The sequence below is a fragment of the Protopterus annectens genome, chromosome 2.part1 (genome assembly GCF_019279795.1).
Source record: "Protopterus annectens isolate FY-2018-M chromosome 2.part1, PAN1.0, whole genome shotgun sequence".
Taxonomy (NCBI): domain Eukaryota; kingdom Metazoa; phylum Chordata; order Ceratodontiformes; family Protopteridae; genus Protopterus; species Protopterus annectens.
Window position 1 is genome coordinate 272,305,400 of NC_056729.1, and position 18,453 is coordinate 272,323,852.

General features: G+C 40.5%; 1 protein-coding gene across 1 annotated transcript in view; it reads right to left on the bottom strand.

The window, feature by feature from the left end:
• CENPE (centromere protein E) overlaps positions 1-18,453 on the bottom strand; it is a 3,008,010-nt gene that overhangs the window by 2,674,837 nt on the left and 314,720 nt on the right. Inside the window, exons 3-4 of the mRNA XM_044063442.1 lie at positions 11,113-11,202; positions 10,908-11,026 (exon numbers count right to left, since the gene is read on the bottom strand). Coding sequence (XP_043919377.1) covers positions 10,908-11,026; positions 11,113-11,202 — 209 coding nt within the window. The remainder of the gene's footprint in view (positions 1-10,907; positions 11,027-11,112; positions 11,203-18,453) is intronic.

An 18,453-nucleotide genomic window follows, 5' to 3' on the forward strand; every position in this document is an offset into this window, starting at 1 on the left:
CTGGACAAAGAGGGTGCTATCTGGACCCTATAGCTGTGCCAGTGGGGAGCCTTATTGGGGACCTGGGGAGCACGGGAGCGACCAGCCCCGGACTGACTGATCTCTGTGTGCTCTCAAGGGAAATTGCACTTCACTGTGTGCATTTGTTATCCATTCCTCATATACGAGACGCCTTTCTCTGGTGTTAGTGGTGAGGATTGAGGCTCCTTGATTGCTGGGCCAAGGCACAGGGGTCACACAAGCTACTAGGCATCATCACCAATTAAGACCTAAAATTTGACACCCACATTCATTCCTCAATAAAGAAAACCCATCAAAAAATTGGTCTTCTCTAAAGACACAACCGTTACCTCAGCCCCTCCACCAGACAAACTCTTGCATCCTCCTTCCTTCCTTCTCCACTCTCTTATATACGGCACTCCCCTGTTCACCAATGGCCAGCTTGGCCTACGATCCAAACTCGAATCCTATTACCACAAAATCTGCAAATTCGCAACCAATTCAAAAAACTCATCCCACCACTGCCACTCCTTCCATACCCTGCAATGGCTCAAACTTTCCAAGTACCAGACATCTCTCCAACTTACCACTGCCCAAAAGCTCATCTTCAAACCTGCAAACTGCCCCTATTCTCATTACAGCCTTAACCCTTTGTATAGCTAACCACTCACTCAGACCCAAAAATCAAAACCTCCTACAAGTCTACAAACCTTTGCGTCCTCCTGGCCAACTACTACTGTCCTGCTCCATAGCTAAACTGTGGAACAAACGAACACACACATGCTTTATCTAACCATAACATTTTTTCAAATCTCAGTTCTCTCATCTGTCTTCCAAATGGGAATGCCCATATCATGCTCCAATTTAAACTCCCCACTACGCCTCTCTCATTCTCTTTTTCCATTGTGTACAACACTTATACCATTACTAATACTATCACCATGACTCCCCTGGACAAATCTCCAACTGCGTCTGGGATGATCTCTCCCATATTATGGGATGACCTATTCCTTATTATGGATGTACTACTGCTTCAACTACTCGTACACTTATTTTTCAATGTTCAATGAATGCCTAATTTGTGTTCAGTGATTATATATTTTATATGTAACATGCTATATATTTCACAATAATATCTATATTGCATCATGTATGTTCTGTATCAATTTTTTCCTGGCGCTTTTCTCCCCGGGTCTCCAGTGAAAACAGGCTCTTCATGGCCCAGTGGACTTCCCCAGTCATCAGAAAGAAAGAAAGAAAGAAAGAACTGATGTGTAAAGTCTTCTTCTGAAAAGTGGTCCAAGACTCTACTCTACAAGTCACCAGGAAGAATATCTCGAGTCAGAACAAATGTAGACCCCTTGCAGCAAACAATACCACCATCCTGAAGAAAATGAAAACACGGCCATCTGTGTTAGCATGTCTGGCAGGAAATTTGTGTATATTCTCAGATTAACTTGCTTGTATGCCAGCATGTCCAATTGTGAAAAATCTAAATAAGTTTTTAAAATGTTGAGTATTTCCCGGTTTATACAAAATGTTTCAAGAATCTGTCAGTGCTTTGATGCATTTCTAATTGCAAATGTTTGTGAGGGAGGTTCTAACGTACAAACTGTCGGTGGAGATCAGTAGGTGATGTCATTAGAATGTTCCTAGTTGATATGTGATTTAAACAGATTGACAGGGGAAAAAACTTTTTCAAACAGCTGGTTGTTATTTTTAAAATAAGACAGTTGAGACTGTTAACCTGGACTATGAAAGAGATTGCTGAAGTCAGATCAAGGTTAGTTAAGAGTTAGAGTCACAGTGTTGTACAGGGGATAACCAAGAGAAAGGACTCACCTAAAACTGTATGCCAGCTTTTGCCTTGCTGTTATGTCTTAGATTAGATCGGGGGACAGTATTCTCGGGTCTATATCACATTATCGAACTTGTACAAGTTCGAACGATGTAATATTGAACCCAAAAGTGCAAAACGCAAAAATAGCGAAGTTATGGCACATCGATTTTTTTCTCAGGAAAAAAAATTAGTGGGCCTTTTTTGGGGCTTTGCTATTTTCTCCACTGTGGTGCAATCTCGGAGTTTGCATATTTAAGTAGTTTTAGTTTAAGGTCTATTGGTTTCCCTGGGAAAAAATAGCTGTTCTGTGTGTTAGTTACTGTGCGGTTTTGGACTTTTGGGTTCGATATTACATTGTTCGAACTTGTACAAGTTCGACGATGTGATTTAGACCTGCATTCTCTAGTTAGATTAGGAAAGTTTAGCTATTTAGAGCTTTTCTAAAATGATGGACTTCTATCCTACAGTTTAATTTCACATTTCTGGTGATTGAATTCTGGTGTTTATTGAAAACTGATTTATTCTGAGTAGGAGTCAGAGGTTTTAAACTAGAACACACTGCTCTGATGCGTATTAATACGGGATTACATTTGGGCTGGACACAGGTATACAAGTCCAGTCCCAGGAAAGAGAGTGTGCTCCTGTTGTGCTCTTAAGGGAAATTGTGGAATTTTACTCTTGGGTGCTCTGGTGTTTTCCAAGATGCTCCCACACTGGAATCAGTACTGAGGATTAAGGCTCCTTAATTACTGTCTCGGGTTTTAAGTGGGCAACATCATTATTGGTGGCAGTCCGGTGGGATATTAATTGGACGTCACAACCACTACTGGATCAAACAGTGGATTGTCATACAAATACTTGAAAGGATCATGAACCAAGTATATAAAAAAAAAAAAAAGACTTCCTAGGAACAAAGGAAATGGGATTCCCGTTCAAGAAATATTATAGTATAGACATCCTCAAAAGCACGAGTCACTATATTATTTGAGCATCCAAAGCCTCTAATGTCCCATTTAAAAAATAAATAAATAAAAACTAATTAAAAAAGGTCTCTCTCCAAATAAGATAGCTTCTGGTAATGACTAAAAAGACAGGGTACACTTACTACTGGTGTCACACCTAAAAAGGAAGCATTAGAGACTTGCGAGGTCTTCCTTCCTTTCAGAATATGAGGAATCATATACTCCTCTCTCAGGAGAAAGCTGACTCCTCCTTTAGTTAAGAGGGCTACCTCAAAGGCAGACACAGCTGATCCAGGCTGGCCTGCAGGTTTTGAGAAAAGTGAAAATCCTGGACAATCTTCCCCCAGTAATGACAGGAAAGCTTAGGTAGAAGTACAGAATGAGGGCTTTCCTTGCATCTGGTCACCATAAGTCAGCAAGAAATGCAAGGTAGCTGCTGCCTGTCAATGGTACACCTGGGTTTTATACACGGCAAAAAGTGTTGCCTCAAGCAACTAAATTATGGCCAGGAGTCATGCTCCTCAGCACTAAGGTTTTTGGGAATCATATCTAACATGATGGGGGGAAGGTATCTCCCTTCCCCAGTGGGATCAAGAAACTGATATCACAGCTGGATATCAGAGAACCAATGCCCAATTAGACATCAGCTGAAGTACATTTGACGCAAAGAGGCATGCCCACAACAGAAGACATGGTAGCCTTGAGACAGCTATAAGATACAAGGCTTCACTGTCGAGGCCTGATAAAAACATCTCTACTGACCCAATACCCATAGGCCCTACAGGCATCAAGAAGGACCAGCTGCTATGTCCCTGGTTTCCCACTTCACCTTCTCATAGTAAGCTGACTGATCCACGTGCTTCAACAAGAAAGCCTAAAAAGGACTGCTGGGAATCATTTGGTAAGACAGCCTGATGGACAATGTACTAATGGTTTCAGCTTGTCAAGCTAGTCCCAAAAAATGTACTGCCTTCTCACAGCTTTTCACTAAAACATTTGTCTGGCAAACTTAAGGGGACATGTCCTTAGAATGGGGCACACACATAGGGAATTAATTTGTGGTGAATCTGGCATTTGCATGCATATTAATTCACTTTTTTATGAACAGACATGCAACCTACAAGCCTACTGAAATCCACAGTTGCCAAACGGCAGCAGTCAACTTATTCAAAATGACAACACAATAATGAATTAAAAAAATATATATATATATATTCAAAGGAGTATTCACCTGCCTAACTCAGGACTGTCGGACTGAACCATCAAAATGAAGGACGCCTACACAGTGCAGAGACATGTAGTCTAGTAACCTCTACATACCATGAACCCAGTGTTGTTCCTGGGAAACAGAGTTTAGTTTGGCCATGAAAAAGGCTAAAACTCAAAGTCAGACTAGATTGCTGGATCTCACCCATGGTCAAGTCCCCAAAAGTTATGACAACTATAGGAAGAACATATAAATGCATCAGCATAACAAAAACGCAAAATATATTAAGGTTACTACACAGATAATCAGCAGCCAGAGCAGTAGGACGGCATGTTGAAAACAAAATATGAACTGAATTATGCACAAAATGAAGACAGCATATAAAGAAAATAACTGCAGCAATTACAGGGTGCAAGGACAGTACCAGTAACAAAGGGAATCTAGATAAGCAAGGAAAGCTCTGCGAGTAACAAAGATACAAGTACTACGAGTAATACTTTTAGGATCTTCAAATAGTAATGTGTTAGTAAGACCTTAAAAAAGGATAATTAAATTGGACATAACACCACAGCTGAACAGTTACCAAACTGTTATCAGTAGGCTTACAGAACAACTGTGATACAAGATGAAGATGAACATTTTAAACTTGCGATTAACAGATTGTCCAAGCAGGGGAGTAACAACGTAAAAGATTACACACAGACATTTATGGAAGCAGTTGCACATTGAAACTGCAAACAAGCATGAGTAAAAGTCGTTAATAAGACTCCAGTGCAATGTTCAATATCCACTTAAGTACATTTCCCACATAAATACATCTGTTATTGATTGATGTACTTGATTTTATCAAATCAAAAATCTTACTACTTAAATATCTAGAGTTATAATGACTATATTACAACTGTATTATGCCCATCACAAGCATCACTTAGTCTCAGAACATGTGGGAAGAGTAAAACAGTGAGACTGCCACCGAGCTAAACTAGGAAGCAGCAGCCTACAAGTCCTACAAAGGGTCATTGGCAAAATGTGCTGCAATCCTGAAAAAAGTCTGGGTTTATAATGCCCAGGTAAAAAAGGGGTGAAGGAATGTCCAAATACATGCCATACAGATATTTAGTCGCCACAGGATGACAGGCAAGTACTAGGCTAGCTGCCCTTGCAGGCTGTAAGCCTAGCCAATTTCCTTTTGGTGCTTAAATTAATCTATCCTGTCTGGTGTTAAGACTGGCCTTATCCATCCCATGGTTGATAATTTTATACTATTCCTAGTGAGAATAACTGTGGTCATACCATAGATAATTTCAGGGGACCCATATGTGGGAGCATTTAGGAATGACATCTATCCATTAATTGTATAAGGGACACTCCTGAAGTACATTTTCTACTGAAAATCCACAGATCCAAGATGTGTTCAACTATAGACAGGGATAGGCTTGGTTTTACATGGATGGTGAGTCTGTTCCAGACCAGTGGTATCCCTCTGCAAGATGCACCTGTCTCTTCAAACTGTTCTGCTGATGTTGCAGAAGTTTAGAGCATTTCTGATGCTATGCGACTTACTGATGTGCAGCAGGTCCATAAGAACTGGGTCGTGGGATGCCTTGTGTGCTACATAGGTCAACTGTTGGCAGTCTGTAAGATACAGAGTACAGGGGCATAGCTTTGAGGTGATCCACATAGGACCTATTTTTAGACTTTGTATCATTTTATAAGGCACCGGTGTGGGCATTCCAGTTGCTTCATGCATCTAGAGAAAGATGCACTAAAGGCAGCATTATACCCACTGATTTGCTTAACGAGGGCCGAGTAAAGACAGACGAGGACTTCACTAGACCTAGCCACAATCCATTCTTTATAAGCTGCAAAGGTGCCCAAGAGAAAACAGTAACCAATCACAAGACACACACAATTTCATACGATTGCGTTTTAGGTTTTAACTGGATTTGTTTTATTGGATTAATGTTTTATGAAAAGTTTAAATCTTGAATCCAAGGTTTAATGGTTTTGTATTTGTACTATTTGACTATGTATTATCCGATTATCTATTTATCTAATTATTCAATTAAAATTAAGGGTTTGGGGATGTATATGAAGTTGTAGCGGTTTATTTTTGTAACATCTGATGAAGTCCATGTTGGATGCAAACACTTTACAGTTTGGTACGTTCATGTGATTAAAGATCTGTTCTTTCCGCATGTCACTGCGTATTTGAGTATTATTTAAACTCCTGGGGTCCTGTGCCCGTTTGTGTCTTGTTATTAATATTATGGTTACACCAAGAGGGTTAATTTCTGATCTTTACCCTACACTTGTTCCTACAGGGTACACTGTTCACCTGCTGTTGTGGTGGTGTACATTTCGGTGTATTCAGTGAAGTTAACAGAGCTTGGTGGGGATTTGACGCTTGCTAGTGTATCACTTAGGAGTTGGTAGTTTGTCTTGGAGAAATTTTTAAATGTACCTTGAGTGGAAGCAGTCTCGGTTCTCAATTTTATTTCAAAGGAAACACGGTCAGACCTAAGAAGTGATGATGCGCAAAGGATGGCACAAGATGCCCTCGTATTAGTAAGCACAAGCTCCAAGGTATTGTTCCCCCCTTCCCCCTGTGTATACTCAATATAAATGCCCTGGAGCAATTAGTCAAGATCCAAGAATCTGTCCTTGTGCACTAGTGGTGGTGTAGGTTTCCCAGTCTATAGTTTGATAGTTTTGATCACCCAGAAAAATGGTACTGGATTTAATATGGAGCGATTCCAGCCTCTGTAGACCGGCATTGTGGCTTTCTTGAGTCATAGAGAGAGTTCTATACTTAGCTAATACGTGGTACAAGACCTTTCTGATGGCTATTTGGACACCAAGAAGCTCTAGTGTATCATGCTGCTTTACCAGCCTTGATGCAAGTCTTCTGGATAAAGACTGAGACACCTTCACCTTTCTTCACCTCCTGAGCAATAGTTGATCTAAACATATTGAAGGCTCTACAGCCCTGTACAGCCTGAATACTCTCCAGGGTTTTAAGCTATATCTCAGTCATTACACAGCTGTCTACATCCTCCAGGGTGAAAGAAGGCTCACTTGTAGGAAGTGGAGTTTAAGCTCCTAGCATTAATCAGTACCACCATATTCTTGAAAGTTTATAGTACTAACAATGCCCTTGCAAGGTTTTTCCATGCTGACCATAAAAAGAAAGAAATACAGCCGGTTAGCCTTGGAACATTGTTTGGACCCTGGACTCCCCCTCTATCTGGCAAATAAAGCTGGTTATAGATATTATGATACACAAAAAAAACAGTTCCATTGTAACTTACAAATGTAACTGGCATACTTTCAAAATTATGGGCAGAGATCTGTTGCCAGATTAAAGTGGGTGTCCCCCACCATCAGAGAGGGGTCAGGGATGTGGCAGTCCACCTTATGTGCCTGCCTAGAATATCAACAGATCTCTGCAAAACAGGGTACATGCCAATATTACAGCTCAAAACAGTCACATACCAGTCTCATCTGCAGAACCATCCATGTGAGGAGCCATATTAAAGACACACATTCTTGTATACACATTTAAAAAAAGTAGCAGAGGCTGAGGGGGGTAGTAGCCCACCTCACAGTTTTTCCTGATCAGTTCAAGTTTTACTCTACCAATAACAGACATTTGCCTTCTGTTTTCACAAACTGCAAAATAAACATCTGTTCCTACAAACTGTGTGCCAGGATCAAACAGTGATGGGCGAGGTATAGTGACACGAGTGGGGTATGCTACCTCCACAACAGCCATTTTCTTTGTTCAAAATCTTTACTTCTGTCACTACATCTCAACTGTCTACAAACATGTTTGATACGTGCCAGTTCTCCCTTTTTCTGGGGATTAGCAAAAGACTGGAAGCTGAAATGTTTGATTTAAGGTCCACTATAAGACTACACTGCATAAAGCAGAGGCTTATCTTAAGGGCCAGCCTGTCTTTGTAGATGACAGTGCAAGGTTTAGATGCACATTATTGCCTACAATTCTTCTGGAAGTAATAATGGTTAACCTTCAAGGTCGCTTCAAAAAAATTAAAAAATGATTAGTGTTGACCTTACTAGCTCAGAAGGAAATGTGTTTTCTATGACAAAACGCAGATCTTACAGGGAATCACAGGCTTCCTTGGGGGGTCTCAAAAATAGGCTCCCTTTAAAACCTTACATAATGGAGGAAAGTACATGTCAAAAGACGGGAGACAGAAGCCAAAACAGAAGAAAGGTGTACCTTGATGAGGCATAAAAAAGCCACTGTTAAGCAGGGGTACTGGATAAAGCAAAACTTGGATACTTCCTTAGGCTGAATGACATACTGCTTACACCAAAATGGAGAGCTGGTCCACTTGTTCAGGTAGTATTTCTTAGCAGCAAAGCCTTCTTTAAAATACATCGGATATCCCAAGGAAAGGGTGTTCAATATAATAAAGATCCAATTTTTCAAAGCTGCTAGACAGAGGATTTTCGCTTAGCATGCACAGTGGTTTCCAAATGCTTGGTAGCAAGGTTGAGATTGATGGAAAATAGTAGGGAAACGTCTCACTCAACACTCTCAGAAAAGAAACAAAAGGAAAAACAAGGTTTCCTCTACTAACAGGAGGGTGCAGTAGCAACAGAATTATGTTGACACCTTCCAGACTTACCTTTGAAGTGCTCAAGGATTATGGCCAAGGAGAAAGGCATAAAGAATTCTGTATTCCAAAAATTCAAACCAAAGAGTGAAAAGTTCACACAGACAAACCAAAGAACTACAAGAAAAAACTTAGCCAAGCTAAAGTTTTCACTGTGTGATACCTTAAACCTCCTGTAATATAGGCTCATGGGATATATGCAAATTACCCCTTAACGACAAAGTGTTTCAGCTATATGGCTTCAGAATGTACACAACTTTTTCCTTTTTAAGTCTTTATGGATTAATTCAGACCAATAAAGCCAATAACAGCACCTTATAGGTTACATACACCAGCTGGGTTTAAAGACCCTGGTTTCTGAAGTAGAGCCAAACAGTCCATTTATACTGTGCTGACGAGGTCATACAAAGGACGAAACATACATGCCCACAGCTAGTGGGGTTTGGCTCTTCTGACCTGAATGAATCCATAAAGACTTGAAAAGGAAAAAAAGTCATGGACACAGAAGCCATATAGCTTAAACATCTGATGTCCTTAAGGGGTCATTTGCATATATCCCATGGGCCTCTATTACAAGCTGCTTAAGGTATCACACAGCGAAACTCTAATTTGGCTAGGTTTTTCTTGCAGTTTTCAGTATTAGAAAAATAAATATATGTTTATTATTAGAGACCCTTACAAGATATCCAAAATAGGACTCTGGGGTTTCATAGGGAGATAAATCTATCTCTGAGGTATCCAAAACTATGAGCAGCTTGCCAAAACGTTTTAGCTCCAATTTCCCCATAAAGCTAAAATGAGGGGATCTACTAAAATGATCTGCAAGGGCATTCTCTGCCAAGAGAATGTACCAGGCCAAGAAATTAAATGTTCTGTTTTAAAGCCAACTGTGAACAGAAGAAAACAGTAAGTGGTCCGTTCATTTATCTTCCACATACCTGCTGATGTCTTATCAGCCTGAAGACTATTAACCTTGAACCAATTTTACAATCTGCAGAACACAAATGGTGGGCAATAATCATATTTATAACCTGTCTTGGCTTTATTCTTGCTCCATCATTTTTGGTCCTGTGCACACACCCATGGTACAGTCACAGCTGTCCCAAGTCTGGACAGTTTTCTGTGGGATCTACAAATGCATCATTAAATTGGTTATATTAGCAGAGGTGCCCAGCATCCACTACACTATGAATGCTGTTATCAGAATTGCTTTTTCTAACAGAATTGTAGAAAAAAAGGTCATTAGGTAAAGCTGCATTTCCTTTGTGCAGCTCAATTAAGGGGACAGTGAAGATGAAGGCTGGCATGTAAGCCACAGCATTGGCTTTTGCAACCACATTTGTATGCATCTGCCTGGGTATATAAAAAAGCTCCTGACAGATTTTTTTAAAGGGGGGTGATCTACACCACCTGGTATTCAGAATGCCTTATATTAAAGTGTTCCACTGACACTGGGTGTTAAATAATTTAGGGATATACTTAAGTTGTTGAGGAACCTAACGGTATAAACCAGGTTTCTGGCTAATTCCTTTTAGCATGTAGCCTGAATAAGAGAAAACTACCCAGGTAAAGGTAGATGTTCTTTGCCATGAGGTGGTCAAAAAATTTAACTAAACCTTTCAAAACTGGAAGTATTGTACAACTGCTTCAGTTTCAGATATTTTGTGTATGGAGAAAGGACACTGAAAACTGAGATAATTACATACATTAGGAAGAGCCCACACTGGTAAGCAGCAACTTTGGCAGACAAAATTCTCAGAGTTTTCCTTTGAGGACAGACCAAATTCTATACCTGCAGGCAACCAGTTTTTTTTAAAGCATTCTGTATTAGATATCAATTTCTGAGGCAAACACATGCTTATATCATCAAAATTCTGTTTCAACTGCAAAATATCAGTTAAACAGTTCCAGCAGTTGCCAACATTTTTATTTCATTTCACACACAGTTGCTAATAAGGCACTGTGATACACATATCTGATGGTGAACTTACACACCGGTGGTCTGCCAGGTCCACCCAAGTAAAAGAACTTTAAAACTGTGAAGCACAGTTCTGTGTGAACTACCATTCACTTGCAATTCCCTATATAGAGCCACAAGTAGACAAGACATCAGTGTGTACAATTACTGCCCTGCGTCAGCAGATGGTTTAATTTATGCATGGAAGCATTAGGCCACACAACAAAACCTGCATAATTTCTTCTTTAATGGAACTGACTAAAGGGGTATGTGTTGGGGGGGGGTCATCTATTACCTGTTTGATGATTTCAAAGACGTTATTAATGGCCTGGGGTATGATGCCACGACATTCTTCAAACCCCATCATTGTGTAGGTCTTGCCTGAGGAAGTCTGCCCATAAGCAAAAATAGTTCCTGTAAATTAGAAAAAAATTAGAAATAAGCAAACAGGTAAGCTGAAGATACAACCTATAAAATTAGATGCAAAGTGCATCTCATACCATTATAACCCAGTACTGCAGAACGTACTACCGATGCTGCAACTTCTTCATATACTTGCTTTGTTGTTTCATCAGAGCAGAACACCCGATCTGGAAAAAAAAAAATATATATATATATATATATATATATATGTATGCAGTAGTAAAAAACTTTCAGTCTTTCATTACATATTCCAATAGTGTCTGGACCTCCACATTTGCATTTATCAGTCAGCTGGATGTTATCAAAATGATCCATTACAATTGTGACAAGGCTAAGTGGCAAACAACTTGATTGATACTAAGGATGAATGCTTATTCTATGCAAAGCACTAACAGCAAAATAAGACCAAATGAAACACTGACATTGTAGCACTTACAGCCATTCTAGGAGACCACAGTTCTGAAGGGAAATTCTTATGTAAAACAGAGCTCAAAATAAGCATGCATTTGCCGTAGGCATCTTCTATAGAATATGATCCATTACTAAAAATCCTGCTTCACTCTAAATAGCTTGATTGCCATCACAGCTTTAACACTATATGAAAAGTATTCTAAGACAAGGAACAAGACAAATGGAGGATTTATATTTCAGATGAATTTTTTTTTTTTTTGCTCTAGGAGCCTTTAATATCAAAAAGCACCCAAGCAAGCTCAGAAACTTGAGACACAGCTAGTTCCATGGCGTAGAGAAGGCCTTGACTGCAGTGACCCAAGTTCGTTTAGCAGATCCAGTGTTTGCAGGACCTGGCTGGGAAACACTCGAGTGAGTAGCTGTTCACTCACCCAACCTTGAAAGAGGGAAGCAACTCTGCCACTTAACACCTAGTAAAAGCACTAGGTGTTACCCCTTGGAGTTTGAGCCAGCCAATCCCAAGCTGTCAGTGTATTAAAACAAATGCAAACATGGGAGAGCAAATCTTTAAAGGGAACACGGCTTTGGTGGCACACTTCACCTTTGAAAACAAAACTCTCGGGGTCAGAGAAGTTGCTGCGAGGGATGGTCTCATGTGGAAAGGAAGCAGGTTCTGTCCCCCCATGACTATCAAGCGGGCAGCCTCACTACTCTCCAACTATCACCACACAACAGAGGTTCAACTGACACTCCAACATATGAACAAATGGGCTTGACAGCTTCCACCTCTCCCAAGCGCTTCCTTCCCACGAAACAAAAAGGAAAGTACAATTGTGTACAATTACCATAAATGTAGATGTTAGAGTGTATTCACTGTTGCAGTCATCACATTTGGGTTATCTGCTTGCAGTAGCCCTCAGTCGGCCTGATTAACAAAGTCTTGGGTCCCAAGGCCAGTTGCTGTCTCATCTTCCATGACGTCAGGTAGTCAGGGGTATAAAGCATGCAGCTGACGCCATTACATCAGTATTTCTTGCCCCAGATGTCAGGTGCCCCCATAATGGGAAGCAATTATATGTACATAAGGTTACACATACAACAAAAAAGCAAATAAACCAAAAAGCTTTAAACATAGTAAGAATAAAGGCATAGCCAATAGAAGTCAGGGGGCTGGAGAGAGGGTAACTTGGACAGCAACAGTGAATACACTCGAACATCTGCATTTATGGTAAGTGTACACAATTGTACTATGTTCTTAATGTTTCACTGTTGCAGTCATAACATTTGGGTAGATTCCAAAAGCTAAGGATGGGAAGAGATAATTAGATAGCATTAGGACCAGCAATAAGGTCATGCAAGACTGCAGTGGTAAAGCCAACTCTGGATTTAGAGAAAATTGGCAAATGGCAATGCTTGAAGGTATGTACAGAACTCCAGACAGCAGCTTCTAGGATGCCCCTAGTAAGGACACCTCTGAGAAAGGCTGTAGAGGTAGATGCAGCCCTGGCTGAATGTGGTCTAATCCCCTGTGGGGTAGGTTATCCATGGTGCTTACAGCAGAAATTAATGCAGTGGCGTATCCATTTAGAAATGGTTTGCTTTTGAAATGGCCTTCCCCTCTGCCCCTGCAGCAAATGCAACCAGCAGTTGTTCAGATTTCCTGAGAGGTTTAGTCCTGTTCAAATAAAATCAAAGTTGTCTGTGCACATCTAAGGAGTGCAGTATTCACTCCCCTTTGTTCTGTGGAGTAAACAATAAGGTTGGCAGATGAATGGACTGATTATGGGCCATACTGGATACCACATTGGGCATGAAGGAGTGATTGGTCCTGAGGGACACATTGTCTGCATGAAAAATGATGAAAGGCTCCACTGCCACGAAGTCCTGTAATTCACACAACCTTCTTGAAGTGATGGCTAAAAGGAAGGCTGTTTTCCAAGTAAGGAACTTCAACTCTGCATTTGCAGCTGGCTCAAAAGGAGGTAGAGTGAGTTTTTCCAATACAAAGTTAAGGTCCCAGGCTGCAGTAGGGGCTCTCCTGGGTGGTCTTAAGTTTTTGGCCCACCTAAGGAACTATTTCAGCAGTGGATGACAGAAGAGCAGGGGTTCTGTTTTGTAATAAGCTGAAATGGCTGATGCATGAATTTTGATGGAGGTAAAGGAGAGGCCCTTCTGCAGCATCTCAGTTAAGTATTGAAGAATCTGAGGTAAATTGGGCATTGCTGTGCCCATCCCCTGAGTTTGGTTTCAGGAACAAAATATTTTAGATTTTTCAGCATAGGGGACTCTAGTACTAGACCTCCTTGCCTCCAGAATCACATCCAACACTTGCTTAATGAGAGATGGTAATGGAGAGATTAGGTAACTACTAGCCAGGCTGCCAGGTTCAGGGTTTGAAGGTGGGGGGTGTAGAATCTGGCCCTCCTGCTGGGACAGCAGGTCAGAGGTCTGAGGCAGGTGCCATGGTGCCAGGAGGGACACAGTGCGTAGAAGGGGGTACCAGTGTTGGCGTGGCCAGTCTGGTGCAATCAGCATCAACCTTGGTATGTCCTGTTTTATGATTAGTAGTACCTAGGAGAGAAGAGGCAGAGAGAGAAAGGCATAAACTGAAAGATTTTTCCAGGTTTTTCCATGTGAAGGAGAGGGCATCCACACTCCAAGCTTGTTTGTGGGGAGTCCTAGTGCAGAATTTTTCCAATTGGTAGTTCTGGGGGGAGACAAACAGGTCTATATATGGGCTCCCCCATTTCTTTCTCAACATGTTGAATATCTTTGGTTCCAGTTTCCACTCATGTGGGTCCATGAGATTTCTGCTTAGGTCTGCCAGTGTGTTTAGCTTTCCTAACAGGAACTGAGCCTGTAGGTGCACTTGGTAGCTCAAAGCTGTGTTCAACAGAGCCATGGCTTGTCTGCAGAGAGGGTATGAGTGGGTTCCCCCCGTTTGTTTATGTGCCACATAAAAGTGATGTCCGTCTTTACCATGAATTGTCCTGGAAGGATGTGGTCCTTTAAGGATGTCAGAGAATTCTGTACAGCTAACATTGTTTTTGACTGATGTGCAGTTGCATTTGATTTGGGTTCCATTTGACCTGAATGCACTTACCTGCCAAGTGAGCCCCGCATGCAAAGTCTGATGAGTCTGTTAGGGTTTGGGCGGCAGGGGGTAGAGTGAATGGCAGTCCCTTGTTTTGGTGACAGGTGTCTACCCAATCTGTAGACAAGGAATGATAGGAATCATTGCTTCTAGATCCTGAGAATGTTGACACCATAGGCTTTTTAGATATCATTGTAGTTTCCTCATACGCAGTCTTGCAGACGGAATTAGTAGAATGCAGGAGGCCATGAACCCCAGGGCTTGCAGTATTTTCCTTGCAGACAGCTGGGTCTTTGTGGCCAGTAGTTTGAAGTAGGTTGTCAAATGTAAACACAATGCACCAAGGTAACTCACAATAACATTTAATGAAAACAAAAAGTAAAAGACAGAGCACTTTCGCAACAATAGTTGCTTCATCAGACAAAGATAAAGTGAATAGCACTGCTTAAATAGGTAACAAACCAATTATCTCATGAATTAATGATGTCATACACCAAAAGTTATTAAAAGAGACAGTTACAACATGAGCATAGTAATGGCATGAATAACATATAAAATGCTGAATAAATGCTGCATAAAATACATTTGCATATACATAAAATGTAACATAATAAAAGTAACAATAAAAATGAACAATAAAAACTGTCAATGTTTAAGGTGTCTAGCTTTGAAGAATGGAATCAAAGAGGTGGTACCAGTGAGGCCTGGGTATCTTTCTGCATGAAGTTTCAGTATCCATTTCTGTTCATGGCTCTCTAACATTTTCTATATCTCCACCTCTCAGATTTCTATATATGTGTTGCAAGACAAAGAATTTGAAGGAATGAGAAGAATCTGTGCACATAACATGATTAGCAAGTGCATTTGTTTGCTTATTATTCCTAATGTCACGGATATGTTCTAAAATTCTGTCTTTAGAAAGCCTATTAGTTTTGCCAACGTAGAAGGCAAGACATTGCTGGCAAAAACAAAAGTAAATGACGTCAGTAGTCTTGCAATCTGAATAAGTATTGGAATATAGTTTAAAATGTCTGGTTGGATGAATATATATGTTTTGAATGGTTGTCAAATGACCTTGTTTTTCTGGCGTGAGAAAAGCCAACTGAGAAGTTGTGCTCATGCTTGCTCCCAAGAATACAATTCGTTGACAGGTTACAAGATGCGATTTATTGTCGTTTATGGTGCACTCCAGAGAAGTAAGCAATTTCTGTACAAAACCCAGATGATTCAATAGTATGTCCTGGCTTTCTGCCTGAATTTGACAATCATCCAGGTATGGATATCTTTGGATATTTCTTTGCCTGCAAAAAGGAATGACTGGGGATAGGCATTTTGTGAACACCCTGGGTGCAGTAGATAAGACAAAAGGCAGTGCAGAGAACTGATGGTGCATGTAGCCTGCTTTGAAGCGTAGGTATCTTCTGCAAGATACCCTTATTGGTTCTGCAGGTAGGCTTTCCTTAAATCCAGTATTGCCAACCAGGCATCCTTGCCTAGCATAGGAAGCATCTAGTGGAGAGTTAGCATCTTGAATTTTGGAATCACCAAAAATGTGTTCAGGACAGAGATCAGTCCAGTACAGGACGCCAGCTGTCATCTTTTCTGGGCACCAGAAAAAGTATCTAGTAGAAACCCTGCCCCTTTTCCTCTTCTGGAACAGGTTGAATAGCCCTAATGCTCGACAGCAAGAATATGCTTTTGAGCTTCTGCCTACTGATTTGGGGGTAGGTCTGGCCAACCTTTTGGGATTGGTAAGGAGTGAAAGTGGAATATGTATCCTTCAGAAACTATATTTAAAACCCATATGCCCTGGATAATGAGTTCCCAGTTTTTTGACTGCCGGGCAATCTTTCCCTTTAAGCGAACAGTCAGTTGTGCAGGGCTTGGAAGATTTAAAGTTAAGTTATTGAGACAGTTTACCATATGGGAGAGTCTTACCACTCCCTGCTTTGGAAGTGGGAGCCCCCCACTGCTTAACCCTGTGAGTACCTTGGGACTGAGGCCTGGGTGTTCTGCTGGTTCTGGGTTTGGACTGAGAAGGCATGAAAGAGGCAGGAAAGGACCAATTTTTAGAGAGTCAATGCCTACTATATCTGGGAGGCTGTACTTGCAGGAAATCTTTAACAGTTTGCATTGATTTAGCTTTTTCCTCCATCTTTTTAAGTACTACTTCTGCTTTGTTGCCAAGCAGGCGGTCTTGGTTTAAGGGAGCATCCAGCAATTTAGCTTTAACATAATCCAGCAAAGATTGCTCCATAAGCCAAGCATGCCTTCTAAGTACAGACCCAGTGACAGCAGCCTTGCAAGATGTCTCTAGTGAATCAAAACCACATTACAAAGTATGTTTTCCAATTGGTTCAACAGAATGCATCTCTGGAAATAGACAGGATTTGTAACAAAAGGCTTTCAAAAGAAATAAAAAAGTGAGATAGTGATATTCACTGAGAGGTGGAACACAATACAATACAAGCCACACTGGAACACAGGTGTCACAACTCACAAATTTATATTTCATTCTGTCTAAAAATTATATTATTGCCTAAACAACCCCACGTGGAGAAAAATCCTTAAATGCAGATTTCCAAGTCCACCCATCTTATTCAACAGACATGTAACCTTCTAGTGAGCAAAATTTTTATTTAAAGGAACTCTACTGTAGAAGTTTAAAATACATACATTAATATATATTTATATATATATATATATATATATATATATATATATATATATATATATATACACACACACACACACACACACACACACACACACACACATATACATACATACATACACATATACATCTATATATAGCTGTATACAAAAACTGAAGAACCAACAAGAGAGAGAGAGAAGTACAAAAAAACTATTAAGTAAAAAAACTTCCTGAGCATCTAGTGAAGGACAAAGACATGGAGCGTAACTTCGGGATTTAGCGCTTTCAATCTTTATTGATGTAAAGATCTTCTTCAGAATGAAATACTGTGCCAAGGCAATTCACTTAAAAAGTACATATATTTAAATTAGGTGGAGGAATTAACCAATCGGTAATGTGAGCTGGGCTGAGTAGCTAATTACAATACATTTAATTTACGCCAATGAGAAACAAATATTTAAATTAAGGTAACAACTTGTGATGTAATGCTTTAGTGCAAGTTTACAGTGAAGTTTGCTAGGAGCGGCTGTAGAGTGTTATCTACGCCACTTCAAAGCACATTTACATCCAAATTCTCATTTAGTCCTGGTATTATTTCTGCATTCAGCCTGAATTGCCATTTGAGCTCCCTGACTTCAAGTAGGGAGTCCGTGTCTCCGAAAAACGGAGCTATTTGTTAAAGTACAAAAAAATGTTGAACACTGTGAATCCAGTGCAACTAGTACTGTATTTTCCTAGGGCATTGCTGGGATTATGGGATCTTACTGTTCCTAGGTGTTCTTTGATGCGGTCTGAATTTCCTGGTGGTTTTGATGATGTAAAATGCTAGGCAAGAGTCGCATACTGCTGCATAGACCACGGAACTGGTGTGACAAAAATAAAATCTTTGGGAGCAGATTTTGAGGGAGCAATATTGGAAAATGAATTCTTGCCCCACCAAGATGCGTTTGCAAGAGACACAATTGCAGCAGGTGAACATCCCTTTGGGGGCTGTGGTTATGCTGCTGTTGTCTAAAAGAAGCGGTGTGTCTCTGATCTCAAACAATGCTTGAAAAGTTTTCGTTTTTTTTGTAGCAGAAGGTGGGAGATGTGCCCAAGGAGGATTTCAGTTTTTTGTCCGTGGAGATAATGTCTCACTGTGCAGAAATGATTTGCTTGATATTTTCATGTTCCTGCAGATGGGAACAGGGAAGCTATGAGATTTGTCTGCATTTTGGGTATTAGCAGTACGATAGGTGAACCCATATAAAGGTTAAA